This window comes from Zeus faber (genome assembly GCF_960531495.2).
Source record: "Zeus faber genome assembly, chromosome: 12".
Classification (NCBI taxonomy): domain Eukaryota; kingdom Metazoa; phylum Chordata; class Actinopteri; order Zeiformes; family Zeidae; genus Zeus; species Zeus faber.
Window position 1 is genome coordinate 30,518,471 of NC_137196.1, and position 19,272 is coordinate 30,537,742.

General features: G+C 40.8%; 1 protein-coding gene across 1 annotated transcript; it reads left to right on the forward strand.

Annotated features, from left to right (window-relative positions):
- Positions 1–2,996: 2,996 nt before the first annotated feature.
- LOC307238065 (uncharacterized protein) lies at positions 2,997–6,679 on the forward strand. The gene is made up of 2 exons (XM_080010912.1): positions 2,997–3,068; positions 4,766–6,679. Exons 1-2 carry the CDS (start codon positions 3,053–3,055, stop codon positions 6,280–6,282), a joined length of 1,533 nt encoding a protein of 510 aa, XP_079867038.1. The 5' UTR covers positions 2,997–3,052; the 3' UTR covers positions 6,283–6,679.
- Positions 6,680–19,272: the final 12,593 nt, after the last annotated feature.

The window sequence follows — 19,272 nt, forward strand, 5'->3', positions numbered from 1 at the left end:
TCTGTATGAAGAGACACTACTTTATTACATACATCTATCTGTCTGTCTGTCTGTCTCTGTATGAAGAGACACTACTTTATGACATACATCTATCTGTCTGTCTGTCTGTCTGTCTGAAGAGACACTACTTTATTACATACATCTATCTGTCTGTCTGTATGAAGAGACACTACTTTATTACATACATCTATCTGTCTGTCTGTCTGTCTGTATGAAGACACACTACTTTATTACATACATCTGTCTGTCTGTCTGTCTGTATGAAGACACACTACTTTATTACATACATCTATCTGTCTGTCTGTCTGTATGAAGAGACACTACTTTATTACATACATCTATCTGTCTGTCTGTCTGTCTGTATGAAGAGACACTACTTTATGACATACATCTATCTGTCTGTCTGTCTGTCTGTATGAAGAGACACTACTTTATTACATACATCTATCTGTCTGTCTGTCTGTCTGAAGAGACACTACTTTATTACATACATCTATCTGTCCGTCTGTATGAAGAGACACTACTTTATTACATACATCTATCTGTCTGTCTGTCTGTCTGAAGAGACACTACTTTATTACATACATCTATCTGTCTGTCTGTCTGTATGAAGAGACACTACTTTATTACATACATCTGTCTGTCTGTCTGTCTGTATGAAGACACACTACTTTATTACATACATCTATCTGTCTGTCTGTCTGTATGAAGAGACACTACTTTATTACATACATCTATCTGTCTGTCTGTCCGTCTGTATGAAGAGACACTACTTTATTACATACATCTATCTGTCTGTCTGTCTGTATGAAGAGACACTACTTTATTACATACATCTATCTGTCTGTCTGTCTGTATGAAGACACACTACTTTATTACATACATCTGTCTGTCTGTCTGTCTGTCTGTATGAAGACACACTACTTTTTTACATACATCTATCTGTCTGTCTGTCTGTATGAAGAGACACTACTTTATTACATACATCTATCTGTCTGTCTGTATGAAGAGACACTACTTTATTACATACATCTATCTGTCTGTCTGTCTGTATGAAGAGACACTACTTTATTACATACATCTATCTGTCTGTCTGTATGAAGAGACACTACTTTATTACATACATCTATCTGTCTGTCTGTCTGTATGAAGAGACACTACTTTATTACATACATCTATCTGTCTGTCTGTCTGTATGAAGAGACACTACTTTATGACATACATCTATCTGTCTGTCTGTCTGTCTGTCTGTATGAAGAGACACTACTTTATTACATACATCTATCTGTCTGTCTGTCTGTCTGTATGAAGAGACACTACTTTATTACATACATCTATCTGTCTGTCTGTCTGTCTGTCTGTCTGTCTGTCTGTCTGTATGAAGAGCAACTACTTTATTACATACATATATCTGTCTGTCTGTCTGTCTGAAGAGACACTACTTTATGACATCTATCTGTCTGTCCGTCTGTATGAAGAGACACTACTTTATTACATACATCTATCTGTCTGTCTGTCTGTCTGAAGAGACACTACTTTATGACATCTATCTGTCTGTCTGTCTGTATGAAGAGACACTACTTTATTACATCTATCTGTCTGTCTGTCTGTCTGAAGAGACACTACTTTATGACATCTATCTGTCTGTCTGTCTGTATGAAGAGACACTACCTTATTACATCTATCTGTCTGTCTGTATGAAGAGACACTACTTTATTACATCTATCTGTCTGTCTGTCTGTATGAAGAGACACTACTTTATTACATCTATCTGTCTGTCTGTCTGCATGAAGAGACACTACTTTATTACATTTATCTGTCCACCCTCAACTAATTCATGTTCTGTCTCATACAGTTGAACTCAATAGTAAATCACTACACAATAAAACAGTTTAATTATGTAAAGAAATTTCTATTTTATTTCATATTAATTCTTAAAGCATTATTGTTTCCTTTTCTAACGTATGATCAGAAATATTTAAAATGAAGATATATTTAATATTAAGGGGTCTTAATCTATTCATATAATCACAGTGGTTCTGAACATTGAGGTCTGGGGACCCCCCAGGGGTCCCTCAAGATGTAACGAGGAGTCCCAAGCAAAACCATTAATGGTTAAACTTCACCATGATTTCAATTAACAAGACCATAAAACCATTACAACATGTGCAGTAATGACTGTTTGCCTCAAAGGGTCATTGTTATCTCTCTAACTATAGTATAGGCAGGTATGTAAGTTTGGACTAAATCATATCCAACAGTAAAATGTTCTCAGATTGGGGGCCCACAGACACAATTGTTGTTTGTGACTTAATACGTATTGAATTTAGTGTCCTTGATATGAAAAAAGTTGAGAATTATGAATCTAAACCAGCTGTCGTAAGGTAATGTGTTGTGTATTTGTACATCAAAACTTTCAGCCGTGATACTTCGACCATTGTGTAACTTTACTAAGATCTGGAGAACATCATTTAAGTTTCCACTACATAATTGTTTTGAGAAAAATAATTGTGTCATGATGTTTGTTGAGGCTTTTTTAATTTTGCTGAATGTGTGACTATGAAAGAGCCCTCTGACCTCAGCTTGGACACACTATCCTAGTTTTCTTCACTGACTGTGTGTCTGTATTTCAGTGTTGCCTCCAGACCTCCAGCAGCTCTCTGTCTGTAAAGAGGAGCTTCCCTCTGAGCAGCAGGAGTGGAGCCCCAGTCTGGTCAAGGTGGAGCCAGAGCCTCCACACATTAAAGAGGAAGAGGAGGACCTCTGGACCGAGTTCCAATTCCTTCCTGTCTGTGTGAAGAGTGAAAGTGATGAAGAGCGTGCTCAGTGGTCCCAGGTTGACCAAAGCCAAACTGAGGAGAACACAGAGGCAGAACCTGTAGCCAGCACCTCAACTGAACAGATGAATCCAGACACTCGTGGAGAGGACTGTGGAATATCAGAAGCAGCTGGGAGCTTAGATCCAGCTCCTGATTCAGAACCAACTTGTGATGAGAAGCTCCTCTCTCCAGACTCTTCTGAAACTGAGACTGAAGATAGTGATGAAGATTGGATGGAGACCAGAGAACGTCAGTCACGTAACATTTTATTGTTTTCTCCTCCCAATTTGTGCTTTTAAATGATCTCTACATCGCTGGTTGACTGGATCAATGTTGGCAGTTTACGATATCCTCAATATTGCAGAATTTTAATATAATAAAACAAAAATAAAGCTGCAGGCAGCAATACACGGGGTCCAGAGTAGTCATGTTAGGTACGTATTTCAGGTTTCGGATATTCCAAGGTTCCTGAATCTGCGCTCTGTGATTATATGCGGGGACGTTTGGAGCGGACTGAGGGACTCTCTCCTACTGCGGATTCTTTCTTTAAACACTTTCCTTTTGCGGGGATGGGGCCTGCATGGGGCTCAGGTTGAAAGAAGTCCGAGTTAGAGTTCAAATTGGCATTTTAGGGAGACCAGCTGCACGCTGCGAAGTGGAGGAAGCACCAGCGCTGCTGCTTTACGATTGGGTATTCATGTCACGTGTTTGAAGTAACGTATTTAAGGGAATTTACAATAGCAGTAAAACTTACGTAATTTTATTGGTGACTATTTTTCCTTGGAAAAAATTTTCAATAAGTTACATTTCAAGGAAATACGAAAAACGTTGCAGTATTTCTGTGAGAAATTACCATTGCATGGTTTCCATTTTTCCGACACTTTGCTGGATCTTGACCACATCACACACAGCGCATTTCAGTGGATTTGACTCAACGTGGTCGAGAGTTTTTGTGGAGGACTACTGTTTTGAGTATTTTTCATTAATCCAGCAAAGTTATGAAGACCAAAGAGATAAAATATAAATCAAACAGATATACCGACATCTACCAGGTAAGAAAGTACATCAATATACAGGTAAACCCATGGTTGGTAAGGTCGAATCACTACAGAACGACGGAGTCTACACCGTACACTGGACACGGTCTAATGGACATTCTGATTCAGAATCTGTACATTTATAGTAAATGGTATTATGATGTCTGAAAGCATCTTACTGTAAACCTCATCTTCATTTTGTTTACGAATAGTGATGTCGGTCAAGCAGGACCAGCTGGATATTTGGTATCAAAGTTCGGTTTATCACTAATATCTGCTCCGTATGTGGATGGATTTGGATAAAATTTGAACCACCAGATCCTTGTAACATACCAGTTTAAATGACACCTGAACTGTTTTTATAGCTCATTTCATTGTTGTTTGCACGATACTTTGAGCCGGGTTGGACATATTTAGACATGAAATGCATTGGACTGCGTCTGTGATATTGATCTAATTTGGTCAGTTTTTCACTCATTTCTGCTCCGTATGTGGATTGATTTGAATGAAACTTCAACCACCAGGTGTTTGTGACATGCCGGTTCAATCAAGATGCAAACCATGTTCGTAGTTTCTACCGATGTTGTTTTCCGGATGGTTTTCAATTTCAAAATTCGGAGGATTTTCCCAGAACAATGTCCCAATAACCCTACGGGCTGGACCCCTAATTTTATAAACACTACAGACATTCCCAATACTAATTAAACTGTATAGACATACATACATAGTTGGGTTAAATAAGAGGTGTACCTCTTCTTTCTACTCGAAACATTTTCTCAAGATGCAGTGCTTTATACAGTTTTTTTTAATGAACATCCAAAGTTATTCATACCCTCTCTGACTTTTTGTTTTTATTCCATACTTTTCTTTCTCTCCCGTTCTTTCTTCCTCTTTCTTTCTTTCTTCTAGGAGTGGAATCCCAGTTAGACAAGACAGACTTTTCATCAAGCGACCTCAAAATCCCTGACCGTGTTCGCACAGGATACGAAAGACTGTACCACTGTCAACATTGTGGGAAAGGATTCAGGGAATCAGGGAATCTCAAAAGACATCAGCATATTCACACAGGAGAACAACCGTACAAATGTCAAGAGTGTGGGAAAGGATTCTTGCGATCAGGAGATCCCAGCTCACATCAGCATATTCACACAGGAGAACGGTCGTACAAATGTCAGCAATGTGGGACAGGATTCAGTCGATTAGATAGACTTAAGGAACATCAGCTCATTCACACAGGAGAACGGCCGTACAAATGTCAACAGTGTGGGAGAGGATTCAGTAGATCAGCAGATCTCAAGAAACATCAGCGGATTCACACAGGAGAACGGCCGTACAAATGTCAACAATGTGGGAAAGGATTCAAGCGATCAGATGAGCTCAGGTCACATCAGCGTATTCACACAGGAGAACGGCCTTACAAATGTCAGCTGTGTGGGAAAGGATTCAGTCAATCAGAAAATCTCAAGGAACATCAACATATTCACACAGGAAAACGGCCGTACAAATGTCAACAGTGTGGGAGAGGATTCAGTCGATTAGATAGACTCAAGGAACATCAGTGTATTCACACAGGAGAACGGCCATACAAATGTCAACAGTGTTGGAAAGGATTCAGTAGTTCAGCGGTTCTTAAGAAACATCAGCGTATTCACACAGGGGAACGGCCGTACAAATGTCAACAATGTGGGAAAGGATTCAAGCAATCAGGAGATCTCAGCTCACATCAGCGTATTCACACAGGAGAACGGCCATACAAATGTCAGCTGTGTGGGAAAGGATTCAGTCAATCAGAAAATCTCAAGGAACATCAACATATTCACACAGGAGAACGACCGTACAAATGTCAACAGTGTGGGAAAGGATTCAGTAGATCAGATAGACTCAAGGAACATAAGCTTATTCACACAGGAGAACGGCCGTACAAATGTCAACATTGTGGTAAAGGATTCATTAGATCAGCAGATCTCAAGAAACATCAGCGTATTCACACTGGAGAACGGCCGTACAAATGTCAACAATGTGGGAAAGGATTCAAGTCATCAGGAGAGCTCAGTTCACATCAGCGTATTCACACAGGGGAAAGGCCATACAAATGTCAGTTGTGTGGGAAAGCATTCAATCAATCACAAAATCTCAAGAAACATCAGCGTATTCACACAGTAGAACAGCCGTACAAATGTCAGTTGTGTGGGAAAGGATTCAGGACCTCGGAGAGACTCAAGGTACATCAGCTTATTCACACAGGAGAACGGCCATACAAATGTCAACAGTGTGGGAAAGGATTCAGTAGATCAGCAGATCTCAAGAAACATCAGCGTATTCACACAGGAGAACGGCCATACAAATGTCAGCTGTGTGGGAAAGGATTCAAGCGATCAGACGAGCTCAGGTCACATCAGCGTGTTCACGAGAGGTGTGAATCATAGTCCGTAATCCCTGCCAGAAGTGTCCGGTGTCAGACGGCTGGAACGGAGACTCCGTTCTTTCCCTGTACCAACGCTTTTCGTCTTTCACAGCCCTCCTCAGTTGGTAAGAGGCTGCTTTGTATTTTTCGATTTTCACCGACACGAGTCATGACACGATTTAAGCAGCAAGCGCATGTTCGGTGCGTCCTGTATGGATTTGCAAACCCACGGTTTCACACCGTAACCGTTGGAGCCACATCTTCCACTAGCTTAGCAATGAAGTTCGTCAACACTTCTGTGAACTCTCTGACATCATCGTGGGTGGAACGAAACACAGCCCAGTCTAAGTCACTCAGCACGTCCCGCAGCATGTCCTCTGATTGGCAAGTCCAGCACCTGATCTCCCTCGTTACCGGAGCATCCTGAACACGATGGAGATACAGTCATTGAATTTTGTGTAGACTGTAATTTTAATCACAATAAAATCTGTTGATTAGAGATTTATGGCAGGGACCGGGTTTTTGTTTCATGTTGGCCTAATTATATTTCCAATGTCCCGATTATCTTCTATCATTGCATCGATGCAGAATCGTCCACATCCGCATTGCGATGCATCTTAAAATCGAGAAATTCCACATCTCTAGGGCAGGGACGGTGTCTGTGTGTTCATTTTTCCTCAAAGTCTAAATGAAATAAGCTTCATCATGTCAATAAAGTCTTCCATATGAAGTAGTAGAATGTAAAATCAGTCATATTTTAAATCTACCTGCAGCTACAGGAGAGAAAAGACATAAGATCATTGTGGAATTTGTCTAAACGTCAAGTTTGATGAGTTTGAGGTTTTTATAACTGCAGTTTACACTCCAGACCAGTCGGTGGCGATAATGCACCATCAAGTTGTTGATCAACCACCATTAAAAGAAAGAAGAAGAAGAAGAAGAAGAAACAATGGCCGAGCAGCTCCCTCCTTTCACTGTTTGTGTACAAGAGCGAATCGTTGCTGCGGTTGAAGAGGTTTTATTTGTCTGTGAAAAGGTAAAAGTAGCTAAAGAAGTGAGAGTTTTATTGAGCGAGAAACTGGCAGCAGCAGACAAAGACATTGTCAGACATTTAGAAGAATCTGTGGTGGATTGTGAGAACAGACTGGGGCGCTCGAACCAGGAGCTCTGCAGGCTGAACAAACTACTGTATTTAATACTGACACCTGAAGTCAAGCTACACAGAGCAGGTCTGTATGAAGAGACACTACTTTATTACATACATCTATCTGTCTGTCTGTCTGTATGAAGAGACACTACTTTATGACATACATCTATCTGTCTGTCTGTCTGTATGAAGAGACACTACTTTATTACATACATCTATCTGTCTGTCTGTCTGTATGAAGAGACACTACTTTATTACATACATCTATCTGTCTGTCTGTCTGTATGAAGAGACACTACTTTATTACATACATCTATCTGTCTGTCTGTCTGTCTGTATGAAGAGACACTACTTTATGACATACATCTATCTGTCTGTCTGTCTGTCTGTATGAAGAGACACTACTTTATGACATACATCTATCTGTCTGTCTGTCTGTATGAAGAGACACTACTTTATTACATACATCTATCTGTCTGTCTGTCTGTATGAAGAGACACTACTTTATTACATACATCTATCTGTCTGTCTGTCTGTATGAAGAGACACTACTTTATGACATACATCTGTCTGTCTGTCTGTCTGTATGAAGAGACACTACTTTATGACATACATCTATCTGTCTGTCTGTCTGTATGAAGAGACACTACTTTATTACATAGATCTATCTGTCTGTCTGTCTGTATGAAGAGACACTACTTTATGACATACATCTATCTGTCTGTCTGTCTGTATGAAGAGACACTACTTTATTACATACATCTATCTGTCTGTCTGTCTGTATGAAGAGACACTACTTTATTACATACATCTATCTGTCTGTCTGTCTGTATGAAGAGACACTACTTTATGACATACATCTATCTGTCTGTCTGTCTGTATGAAGAGACACTACTTTATTACATACATCTATCTGTCTGTCTGTCTGTCTGTATGAAGAGACACTACTTTATTACATACATCTATCTGTCTGTCTGTCTGTATGAAGAGACACTACTTTATTACATACATCTATCTGTCTGTCTGTCTGTATGAGGAGACTACTTTATTACATACATCTATCTGTCTGTCTGTCTGTATGAAGAGACACTACTTTATGACATACATCTATCTGTCTGTCTGTCTGTCTGTATGAAGAGACACTACTTTATGACATACATCTATCTGTCTGTCTGTCTGTCTGTCTGTATGAAGAGACACTACTTTATTACATACATCTATCTGTCTGTCTGTCTGTATGAAGAGACACTACTTTATGACATACATCAATCTGTCTGTCTGTCTGTATGAAGAGAAACTTCTTTATGACATACATCTATCTGTCTGTCTGTCTGTATGAAGAGACACTACTTTATGACATACATCTATCTGTCTGTCTGTCTGTATGAAGAGACACTACTTTATGACATACATCTATCTATCTGTCTGTCTGTCTGTATGAAGAGACACTACTTTATCACATACATCTATCTGTCTGTCTGTCTGTATGAAGAGACACTACTTTATTACATACATCTATCTGTCTGTCTGTCTGCATGAAGAGACACTACTTTATTACATACATCTATCTGTCTGTCTGTCTGTATGAAGAGACACTACTTTATGACATACATCTATCTGTCTGTCTGTCTGTATGAAGAGACACTATTTTATTACATACATCTATCTGTCTGTCTGTCTGTCTGTATGAAGAGACACTACTTTATGACATACATCTATCTGTCTGTCTGTCTGTATGAAGAGACACTACTTTATGACATAAATCTATCTGTCTGTCTGTCTGTATGAAGAGACACTACTTTATCACATACATCTATCTGTCTGTCTGTCTGTATGAAGAGACACTACTTTATTACATACATCTATCTGTCTGTCTGTCTGTATGAAGAGACACTACTTTATTACATCTATCTATCTATCTGTCTGTCTGTCTGTCTGTATGAAGAGACACTACTTTATTACATACATCTATCTGTCTGTCTGTCTGTATGAAGAGACACTACTTTATGACATACATCTATCTGTCTGTCTGTCTGTTGGTATGAAGAGACACTACTTTATTACATCTATCTATCTGTCTGTCTGTCTGTCTGTATGAAGAGACACTCTACTTTATTACATACATCTATCTGTCTGTCTGTCCGTCTGTCGGTATGAAGAGACACTCTACTTTATTACATACATCTATCTGTCTGTTGGTCTGTATGAAGAGACACTACTTTATGACATACATCTATCTGTCTGTCTGTCTGTATGAAGAGACACTCTACTTTATTACATACATCTATCTGTCTGTTGGTCTGTATGAAGAGACACTACTTCATTATATACATCTATCTGTCTGTCTGTCTGTATGAAGAGACACTATGATTCACTTGGTGCTTTATAGAAAGTCTTTGATTTGTCTCAGATATTTTCAATAGAATACATATTTCTTCAATACATAGCTGCAAAATGTAAAATACTACACAAACAATTTAATAATGCAAAGAAAACATCTTCCCATATTTATTCATTATTAATTCTTCAAGCATTATTGTTTCTTTTGGTATTGACAGACAGATAAAAAAAACGGTTTTACCACTTCCGTATGATCAGAAATGTTAACAATCAAGATATATTTAATATGATGGGATCCTAAAATGTTCATATAATCACAGTGGTTCTGAACTTTGAGGTCTGGGGACCCCCCAGGGGTCCCTCAAGATGTAACAGGGAGTCCCAAGCAAAACCATTAATGCTTGAACTTTACCATGATATCAATTAACAAGACCCTAAAACCATTACAACATGTGCAGTAATGACTGTTTGCCTCAAAGGGTCATTGTTATCTCTCTAACTATAGTATAGGCAGGTATGTAAGTTTGGACTAAATCATATCCAACAGTAAAATGTTCTCAGATTGGGGGCCCAGAGACACAATCGTTGTTTGTAACGAATTTAGTGTCCTTGATATGAAAAAGTTGAGAATTATGAATCTAAACCAGCTGTCGTAAAGTAATGTGTTGTGTATTGTACATCAAAACTTTCAGCCGTGATACTTCGACCATTGTGTAACTTTACTAAGATCTGGAGAACATCATTTAAGTTACCACTACATAATTGTTTTGAGAAAAAGCATTGTGTCATGATGTTTGTTGAGGCTTTTTTAATTTTGCTGAATGTGTGACTATGAAAGAGCCCTCTGACCTCAGCTTGGACACACTATCCTAGTTTTCTTCACTGACTGTGTGTCTGTATTTCAGTGTTGCCTCCAGACCTCCAGCAGCTCTCTGTCTGTAAAGAGGAGCTTCCCTCTGAGCAGCAGGAGTGGAGCCCCAGTCTGGTGAAGGTGGAGCCAGAGCCTCCACACATTAAAGAGGAAGAGGAGGACCTCTGGACCGAGTTCCCATTCCTTCCTGTCTGTGTGAAGAGTGAAAGTGATGAAGAGCGTGCTCAGTGGTCCCAGGTTGATCAAAGCCAAACTGAGGAGAACACAGAGGCAGAACCTGTAGCTAGCACCTCAACTGAACAGATGAAACCAGAAACTGGTGGAGAGGACTGTGGAATATCAGAAGCAGCTGGGAGCTTAGATCCAGCTCCTGATTCAGAACCAACTTGTGATGAGAAGCTCCTCTCTCCAGACTCTTCTGAAACTGAGACTGAAGATAGTGATGAAGATTGGATGGAGACCAGAGAACGTCAGTCACGTAACATTTTATTGTTCTCTCCTCCCAATTTGTGCTGTTAAATGATCTCTACATCGCTGGTTGACTGGATCAATGTTGGCAGTTTACGATATCCTCAATATTGCAGAATTTTAATATAATAAAACAAAAATAAAGCTGCAGGCAGCAACACAAGGGGTCCAGTTTAGTCATGTTAGGTACGTATTTCAGGTTTCGGAAGTTCCAAGGTTCCTGAATCTGCGCTCTGTGATTATATGCGGGGACGTTTGGAGCGGACTGAGGGACTCTCTCCTCCCGCGGATTCTTTCTTTAATCGCTTTCCTTTTGTGGTGATGGAGCCTGCATGGGGCTCAGGTTGGGAGGAGTCCGAGTTAGAGTTCAAATTGGCGTTTTAGGGAGACCCACCGCATCAGCTCCGCTGTGCGCTGCCTGGTGGAGGAAGGCTGTTGGCTGTTCATGTCACATGTTTGAAGTAACGTATTTAAGATTCAAGAGTTTTATTCGTCACATACATACTGACGTACATATACATACTGACATATATATACATACTTACATACATATACATACTTTCATACATATACATACTTTCATACATACAGTGGGGCAAAAAAGTATTTAGTCAGCCACCAATTGTGTAAGTTCTCCCACTTAAAAAGATGAGAGAGGCCTGTTATTTTCATCATAGGTATACCTCAACTATGAGAGACAGAATGAGAAAGAAAAAAATCCAGAAAATCACATTGTCTGAGTTTTAAAGAATTTATTTACAAATTATGGTGGAAAATAAGTATTTGTTCAATAACAAAAGTTCATCTCAATACTTTGTTATATACCCTTTGTTTGCAATGACGGAGGTCAAACATTTTCTGTAAGTCTTCACAAGGTTTTCACACACTGTTGCTGGTATTTTGGCCCATTCCTCCATGAAGATCTCCTCTTGAGCAGTGATGTTTTGGGGCTGTCGCTGGGCAACACAGACTTTCAACTCCCTCCAAAGATTTTCTATGGGGTTGAGATCTGGAGACTGGCTAGGCCACTCCAGGACCTTGAAATGCTTCTTATGAAGCCACTCCTTCGTTGCCCGGGCGGTGTGTTTGGGATCATTGTCATGCTGAAAGACCCAGCCACGTTTCATCTTCAATGCCCTTGCTGATGGAAGGAGGTTTTCACTCAAAATCTCACGATACATGGCCCCATTCATTCTTTCCTTTACACGGATCAGTCGTCCTGGTCCCTTTGCAGAAAAACAGCCCCAAAGCATGATGTTTCCACCCCCATGCTTCACAGTAGGTATGGTGTTCTTTGGATGCAACTCAGCTTTCTTTCTCCTCCAAACACGACAAGTTGAGTTTTTACCAAAAAGTTATATTTCTGGTTTCATCTGACCATATGACATTCTCCCAATCCTCTTCTGGATCATCCAAATGCTCTCTAGCAAACTTCAGACAGGCCTGGACATGTACTGGCTTAAGCAAGGGGACACGTCTGGCACTGCAGGATTTGAGTCCCTGGCGGCGTAGTGTGTTACTGATGGTAGCCTTTGTTACTTTGGTCCCAGCTCTCTGCAGGTCATTCACTAGGTCCCCCCGTGTGGTTCTGGGATGTTTGCTCACCGTTCTTGTGATCATTTTGACCCCACGGGGTGAGACTTGCGTGGAGCCCCAGATCGAGGGAGGTTATCAGTGGTCTTGTATGTCTTCCATTTTCTAATAATTGCTCCCACAGTTGATTTCTTCACAACAAGCTGCTTACCTATTGCAGATTCAGTCTTCCCAGCCTGGTGCAGGTCTACAATTTTGTTTCTGGTGTCCTTTGACAGCTCTTTGGTCTTGGCCATAGTGGAGTTTGGAGTGTGACTGTTTGAGGTTGTGGACAGGTGTCTTTTATACTGATAACGAGTTCAAACAGGTGCCATTAATACAGGTAATGAGTGGAGGACAGAGGAGCCTCTTAAAGAAAAAGTTACAGGTCTGTGAAAGCCAGAAATCTTGCTTGTTTGTAGGTGACCAAATACTTATTTTACCGAGGAATTTACCAATTAATTCATTAAAAATCCTACAATGTGATTTCCTGGATTCTTTCCCCCCATTCTGTCTCTCATAGTCAAAGTGTACCTATGATGAAAATTACAGGCCTCTCTCATCTTTTTAAGTGGGAGAACTTGCACAATTGGTGACTGACTAAATACTTTTTTGCCCCACTGTATATGCAGTGAAATGTCAATGCAACGCACCTGGTGATTACGCAAAATATGTTCTAGACTGAACACAGTAGCTACCTAAAAATTTCTACTTGACCAACTAATTGATTTCTAAAACGTAATGCAGTAAGTCGAATACTATAGAATCAAATAAAATATATAGAATAAAATAAAATATGAACTCAAAGGTTATGCAGAGTAGGGGTACAAAATAGAAATAAAGGGAATAGACTTATGTATATGGGATAGACCTATGTATATGGGATAGGTTATTATATATATATACAGATATGTGCTTTAAAGTGGCATGTGAATAAAGTGAGGTAGTGTTTGTGAGATATACAGTACAATATACAACAGAACGGCGCAGCAATACGGTAACACCGAACAGAACAGCATTACAACACAGTCTGCAGTAACCCAGAGCAGTGATACAGTATGCAGGCCAGGAAATGAGGAAGAGGAGGCAGGCGGAGGCGAAACAGTGCCAGTTGGCGTATTTATTAACGAGTCTTTCAAAATAAAATCTGGCTTGTTGGCTGAAAAAGAAATTCCGGGCTCTCAGGCCCATGATATGCACCGCGTTCCAAATTATTATGCAAATGATATTTTTCTCTGATTTTCCTAAATAGTCGATGCAAATGACCTTCAGTATAATGTTGAAGTCATCAACTGTTAGGGTATAATTTGAATGTTATTGAACAAACCTCCCAATGATAACAGTATTTTTTTCAAAAATAAAAAACTCAAAATGCACTATTCCAAATTATTATGCACAACAGAGTTTCACAACACTTTATAGGTTGTAAAGAACTTAAAATGGTCATTTGTTGAATGTGCAGCATGAGGAGTCATATTTACTGAAATCAAAAGCTATTTCAATCAACAACATCTTAACAGGCCAAGTTCCATGTTGACATAGCAGCCTTCTTTCATATCACCTTCACTGTTCTTGCCTCCATTGAACTTGTGAGTTTTTGTAGAGTTTCTGCCGAATTTCTTTGCAGGATGTCAGAACAGCTCAGGATGCTCCAAAGGTTCTCAATAGGGTGGAGGTCGGGGGAGGATGGGGGCCACGCCATGAGTTTCTCTCCTTTTATGCCCATAGCAGCCAGTGACACAGAGGTATTCTTTGCAGCATGAGATGGTGAATTGTCGTGCATGAAGATGCCTTTGCTACGCAAGGCCCGGTTCTTCTTTTTGTACCAAGGAAGAAAGTGCTCAGTCACAAACTCTACATACTTTACCGAGGTCATTTTCACACCTTCAGGGACCCTAAAGGGCCCCACCAGGTCTCTCCTCATGATTCTGGCCCAAAACATGACTCCACCACCTCCTTGCTGATGTGGCAGCCTTGTTGGGACATGGTGGCCATCCACCAACCATCCACTTCTCCATCCATCTGGACAATCCAAGGTTACACGGCACTCATCAGGAAACAAGACTGTTTGAAAATGAGTCTTCATGTATTTCTGGGCCCACTGCAACCGTTTCTGCTTGTGAGCATTGCTTAGGGGGGCCGAATAGTTGGTTTATGCACAACTGCAAGCCTCTGGAGGATCCTACACCTTGAGGTTGGCGGGACTCCAGAGGCACCAGCAGCTTCAAATACTTGTTTGCGGCCTTGTAACTGCATTTTAGCAGTTGCTCTCTTAATCCCATTATTTTTCTGGCAGAAATCTTCCTCATTATGCCTTTATCTGTGCTCTGAATCAGCCACAAATCTCTTCACAGTACGATGATCACGCTTAAGTTTTAGTGAAAGATCTAATGTTTTCATACCTCGTCCAAGGCATTGCACTATTTGAGGATTTTCGGCAGCAGAGATCCTTTTTCTTTCCCATATTGCTTGAAACGTGTGGCTGCTTAATAATGTGGAACGTCCTTCTTAAGTAGTTTTCCTGTAATTGGGCTCACCTGGCAAACTAATTATCACGGGTGTATGAGATTGATTTTAGTGATCCAAAGAGCCCTGAGACACAACACCATCCATGAGTTGAATTAAAAAACAAAAAATTAAATGTTTATGACACTTAAATCCAATTTGCATAATAATTTGGAACGTGGTGTGTATATATAAATAGTTCTGGGTTATCCGTGGATCCCCAGTTGTCCTTGTCGGATCGTTTCTCTCAAGCTGACTCAACTGCACGCCATCCTACCGGTTTAAATGACACCTGAACTGTGTTTATAGCTCATTTCATTGTTGTGTGCACGATACTTTGAGCCGGGTTGGACATATTTCGACATGAAATGCATTGGACTGCGTCTGTGATATTGATCAAATTTGGTCGGTTTTTCACTCATATCTGCTCCATATGTGGATCAATTTGAATGAAACTTCAACCATGAGGTGTTTGTGACATACTGGTTCAATCAAGATGTAAACCATGTTCATAGGTTCTGCCAATGTATTCCCGATAGTTAATAGATTTTAAAATGACAAGATTTTTCCCAGAACAATGTCCCAATAACCCTACGGGCTGGACCCCTAATTTTATAAATACTACAGACATTCACAATACTAATTAAACTGTATAGACATGCATCGTTTGGTTAAATAAGAGGTTTACCTCTTCTTTCTCCTTCAAACATTTTCTCAAGCTTCAGTGCTTTTCAGTCTTTTTACTTAACATCCGAAATTATTCATACCCTCTCATACTTTTTCTTTGTATTCCATACTTTTCTTTTTCTCCCGTTCTTTCTTCCTCTTTCTTTCTTCTAGGAGTGAAATCCCAGTTAGACGAGACAGACTTTTTATTGAGTGAACTCAAAATTCCTGAACGTGTTCACACAGGATACGAAAGACTGTACCACTGTCAACAATGCGGGAAAGGATTCAGGGAATCAGGGAATCTCAAAAGACATCAGCATATTCACACAGGAGAACGACCGTACAAATGTCAAGAGTGTGGGAAAGGATTCATGCGATCAGGAGATCTCAGCTCACATCAGCGTATTCACACAGGAGGACGGCCGTACGAATGTCAACAATGTGGGAAAGGATTCAGTCGATCAGAAAATCTCAAGGAACATCAGCATATTCACACAGGAGAACGGCCGTACAAATGTCAGCAATGTGGGACAGGATTCAGTAGATTAGATAGACTCAAGGAACATCAGCTCATTCACACAGGAGAACGGCCGTACAAATGTCAACAGTGTGGGAAAGGATTCAGTAGATCAGCAGATCTCAGAAAACATCAGCGTATTCACACAGGAGAACGGCCGTACAAATGTCAGCAATGTAGGAAAGGATTCAAGCGATCAGATGAGCTCAGGTCACATCAGCGTATTCACACAGGAGAACGGCCTTACAAATGTCAATTGTGTGGGAAAGGATTCAGTCAATCAGAAAATCTCAAGGAACATCAGCATATTCACACAGGAGAACGGCCGTACAAATGTCAGCAATGTGGGACAGGATTCAGTAGATTACATAGACTCAAGGAACATCAACTCATTCACACAGGAGAACGGCCGTACAAATGTCAACAATGTGGGAAAGGATTCAGTAGATCAGCCGATTTCAAGAAACATCAGCGGATTCACACAGGAGAACGGCCGTACAAATGTCAGCAATGTGGGAAAGGATTCAAGCGATCAGACGAGCTCAGGTCACATCAGCGTATTCACACAGGAGAACGGCCTTACAAGTGTCAGTTGTGTGGGAAAGGATTCAGTCAATCAGAAAATCTCAAGGAACATCAGCATATTCACACAGGAGAACGGCCGTACAAATGTCAGCAATGTGGGACAGGATTCAGTAGATTACACAGACTCAAGGAACATCAGTTCATTCACACAGGCGAACGGCCGTACAAATGTCAGCAGTGTGGGAAAGGATTCAGTAGATCAGCAGTTCTCAAGAAACATCAGCGTATTCACACAGGGGAACGGCCGTACAAATGTCAACAATGTGGGAAAGGATTCAAGTCATCAGGAGAGCTCAGTTCACATCAGCGTATTCACACAGGAGAACGGCCTTACAAGTGTCAGTTGTGTGGGAAAGCATTCAATCAATCACAAAATCTCAAGAAACATCAGAATATTCACGCTGGAGAACAGCCCTACAAATGTCAACAGTGTGGGAAAGGATTCCGTACATCTGATAGACTCAAGGTACATCAGCTTATTCACACAGGAGAACGGCCGTACAAATGTCAACAGTGTGGGAAAGGATTCAGTAGATCAGCAGATCTCAAGAAACATCAGCGTATTCATACAGGAGAACGGCCGTACAAATGTCAACAATGTGGTAAAGGATTCAAGCGATCAGACGTGCTCAGGTCACATCAGCGTATTCACTAGAGGTGTAAATCTTCACTGGCCTTTCAAGTCGATTCACCTTTCAACGATTCAAGCTGTAACTCAATGTATCGTATCCCCAATTTTCTATATGGGCACTGATGTAATTTTTTGCTAATGATGTGTCATTACACTCACCTCCATTACCTCTTTTGTGTTCTAACTGCTCTGTACTTTCCATGTAACCACATATGGTCACATTATTTAGTCCCTTAGCCATTCGCTGTATTTACGTGTGGGTACACACGATGTTTCCAGAACATAATGATTTTTGTTCAATGTCAAACTTGTATCACAAAGCAATCTTCAGCTTTTACACTATCCACAGTAACTGAACCTTTTGTGACATCTGCCGGTTAAGGCTACCACAGAGACTATATAACCAGCTGGCCCCAGAGATCGGGGCTGTCTCCGAGAACAGACACCTGGTGAATGTTCTTAAAATGTTGTACCAGTACTTAATGAATACTCCTCTTCTAATCACTCTTTCTCACCTCAGTCCAGCCATCCAGTCCAAACTTACTTAATTAACCATCAGCACCATGGCCTGCGCCAGGGAGAGGTTGAATATGATGGTGAATGCTGGGGAAGCAGGTCGGCACAGGTCTTCAGAACATGTCCAGGGATGCCGTCCGGACTGGCTGCTTTCCTGGAGTTCAGGATCTCTGTTCTGCTGTGCTAACCAGGGGCTAATGTGAAAGCATTAGCATTTACCGTAGTGGTAGCTCTGCCTCTGTAGTCCGTAATCCCTGCCAGATGTGTCCGGTGTCAGACAGCTGGAACGGAGACTCCATTCTTTCCCTGTACCAACGCTTTACCTCTTTCACAGCCCTCCTCAGTTGGTAAGAGGCTGCTTTGTAATTTTCGATTTTCACAAACACGAGTCACGACACGACTTAAGCGGCGATGCGCATGTTCAGTGCGTCCTGTATGGATTTGTAAACCCACGGTATTGCACCGTAACCATGGGAGCCACATCTTCCACTAGCTTAGCAATGAAGTTCGTCAACACTTCCATGAACTCTCTGACATCATCGTGGGTGGAACGAAACACAGCCCAGTCTACGTCACTCAGCACGTCCCGCAGCATGTCCTCTGATTGGCAAGTCCAGCACCTGATCTCCCTCGCTACCGGAGCATCCTGAACACGATGGAGATACAGTCATTGAATTTTGTGTAGACTGTAATTTTAATCACAATAAAATCTGTTGATTAGAGATTTATGGCAGGGACCGGGTTTTTTGTTTCATGTTGGCCTAATTATATTTCCAATGTCCCGATTATCTTCTATCATTGCATCGATGCAGAATCGTCCACATCCGCATTGCGATGCATCTTAAAATCGAGAAATTCCACAAGTCTTCCATATGAAGTAGTAGAATGTAAAATCAGTCATATTTTAAATCTACCTGCAGCTACAGGAGAGAAAAGACATAAGATCATTGTGGAATTTGTCTAAACGTCAAGTTTGATGAGTTTGACGTTTAAAACTGCAGTTCACACTCCAGACCAGTCGGTGGCGATAATGCACCATCAAGTTGTTGATCAACCACCATTAAAAGAAAGAAGCAGAAGAAGAAGAAGAAACAGAAGAAGAAGAAGAAGAAGAAGAAACAATGGCCGAGCAGCTCCCTCCTTTCACTGTTTGTGTACAAGAGCGAATCGTTGCTGCGGTTGAAGAGGTTT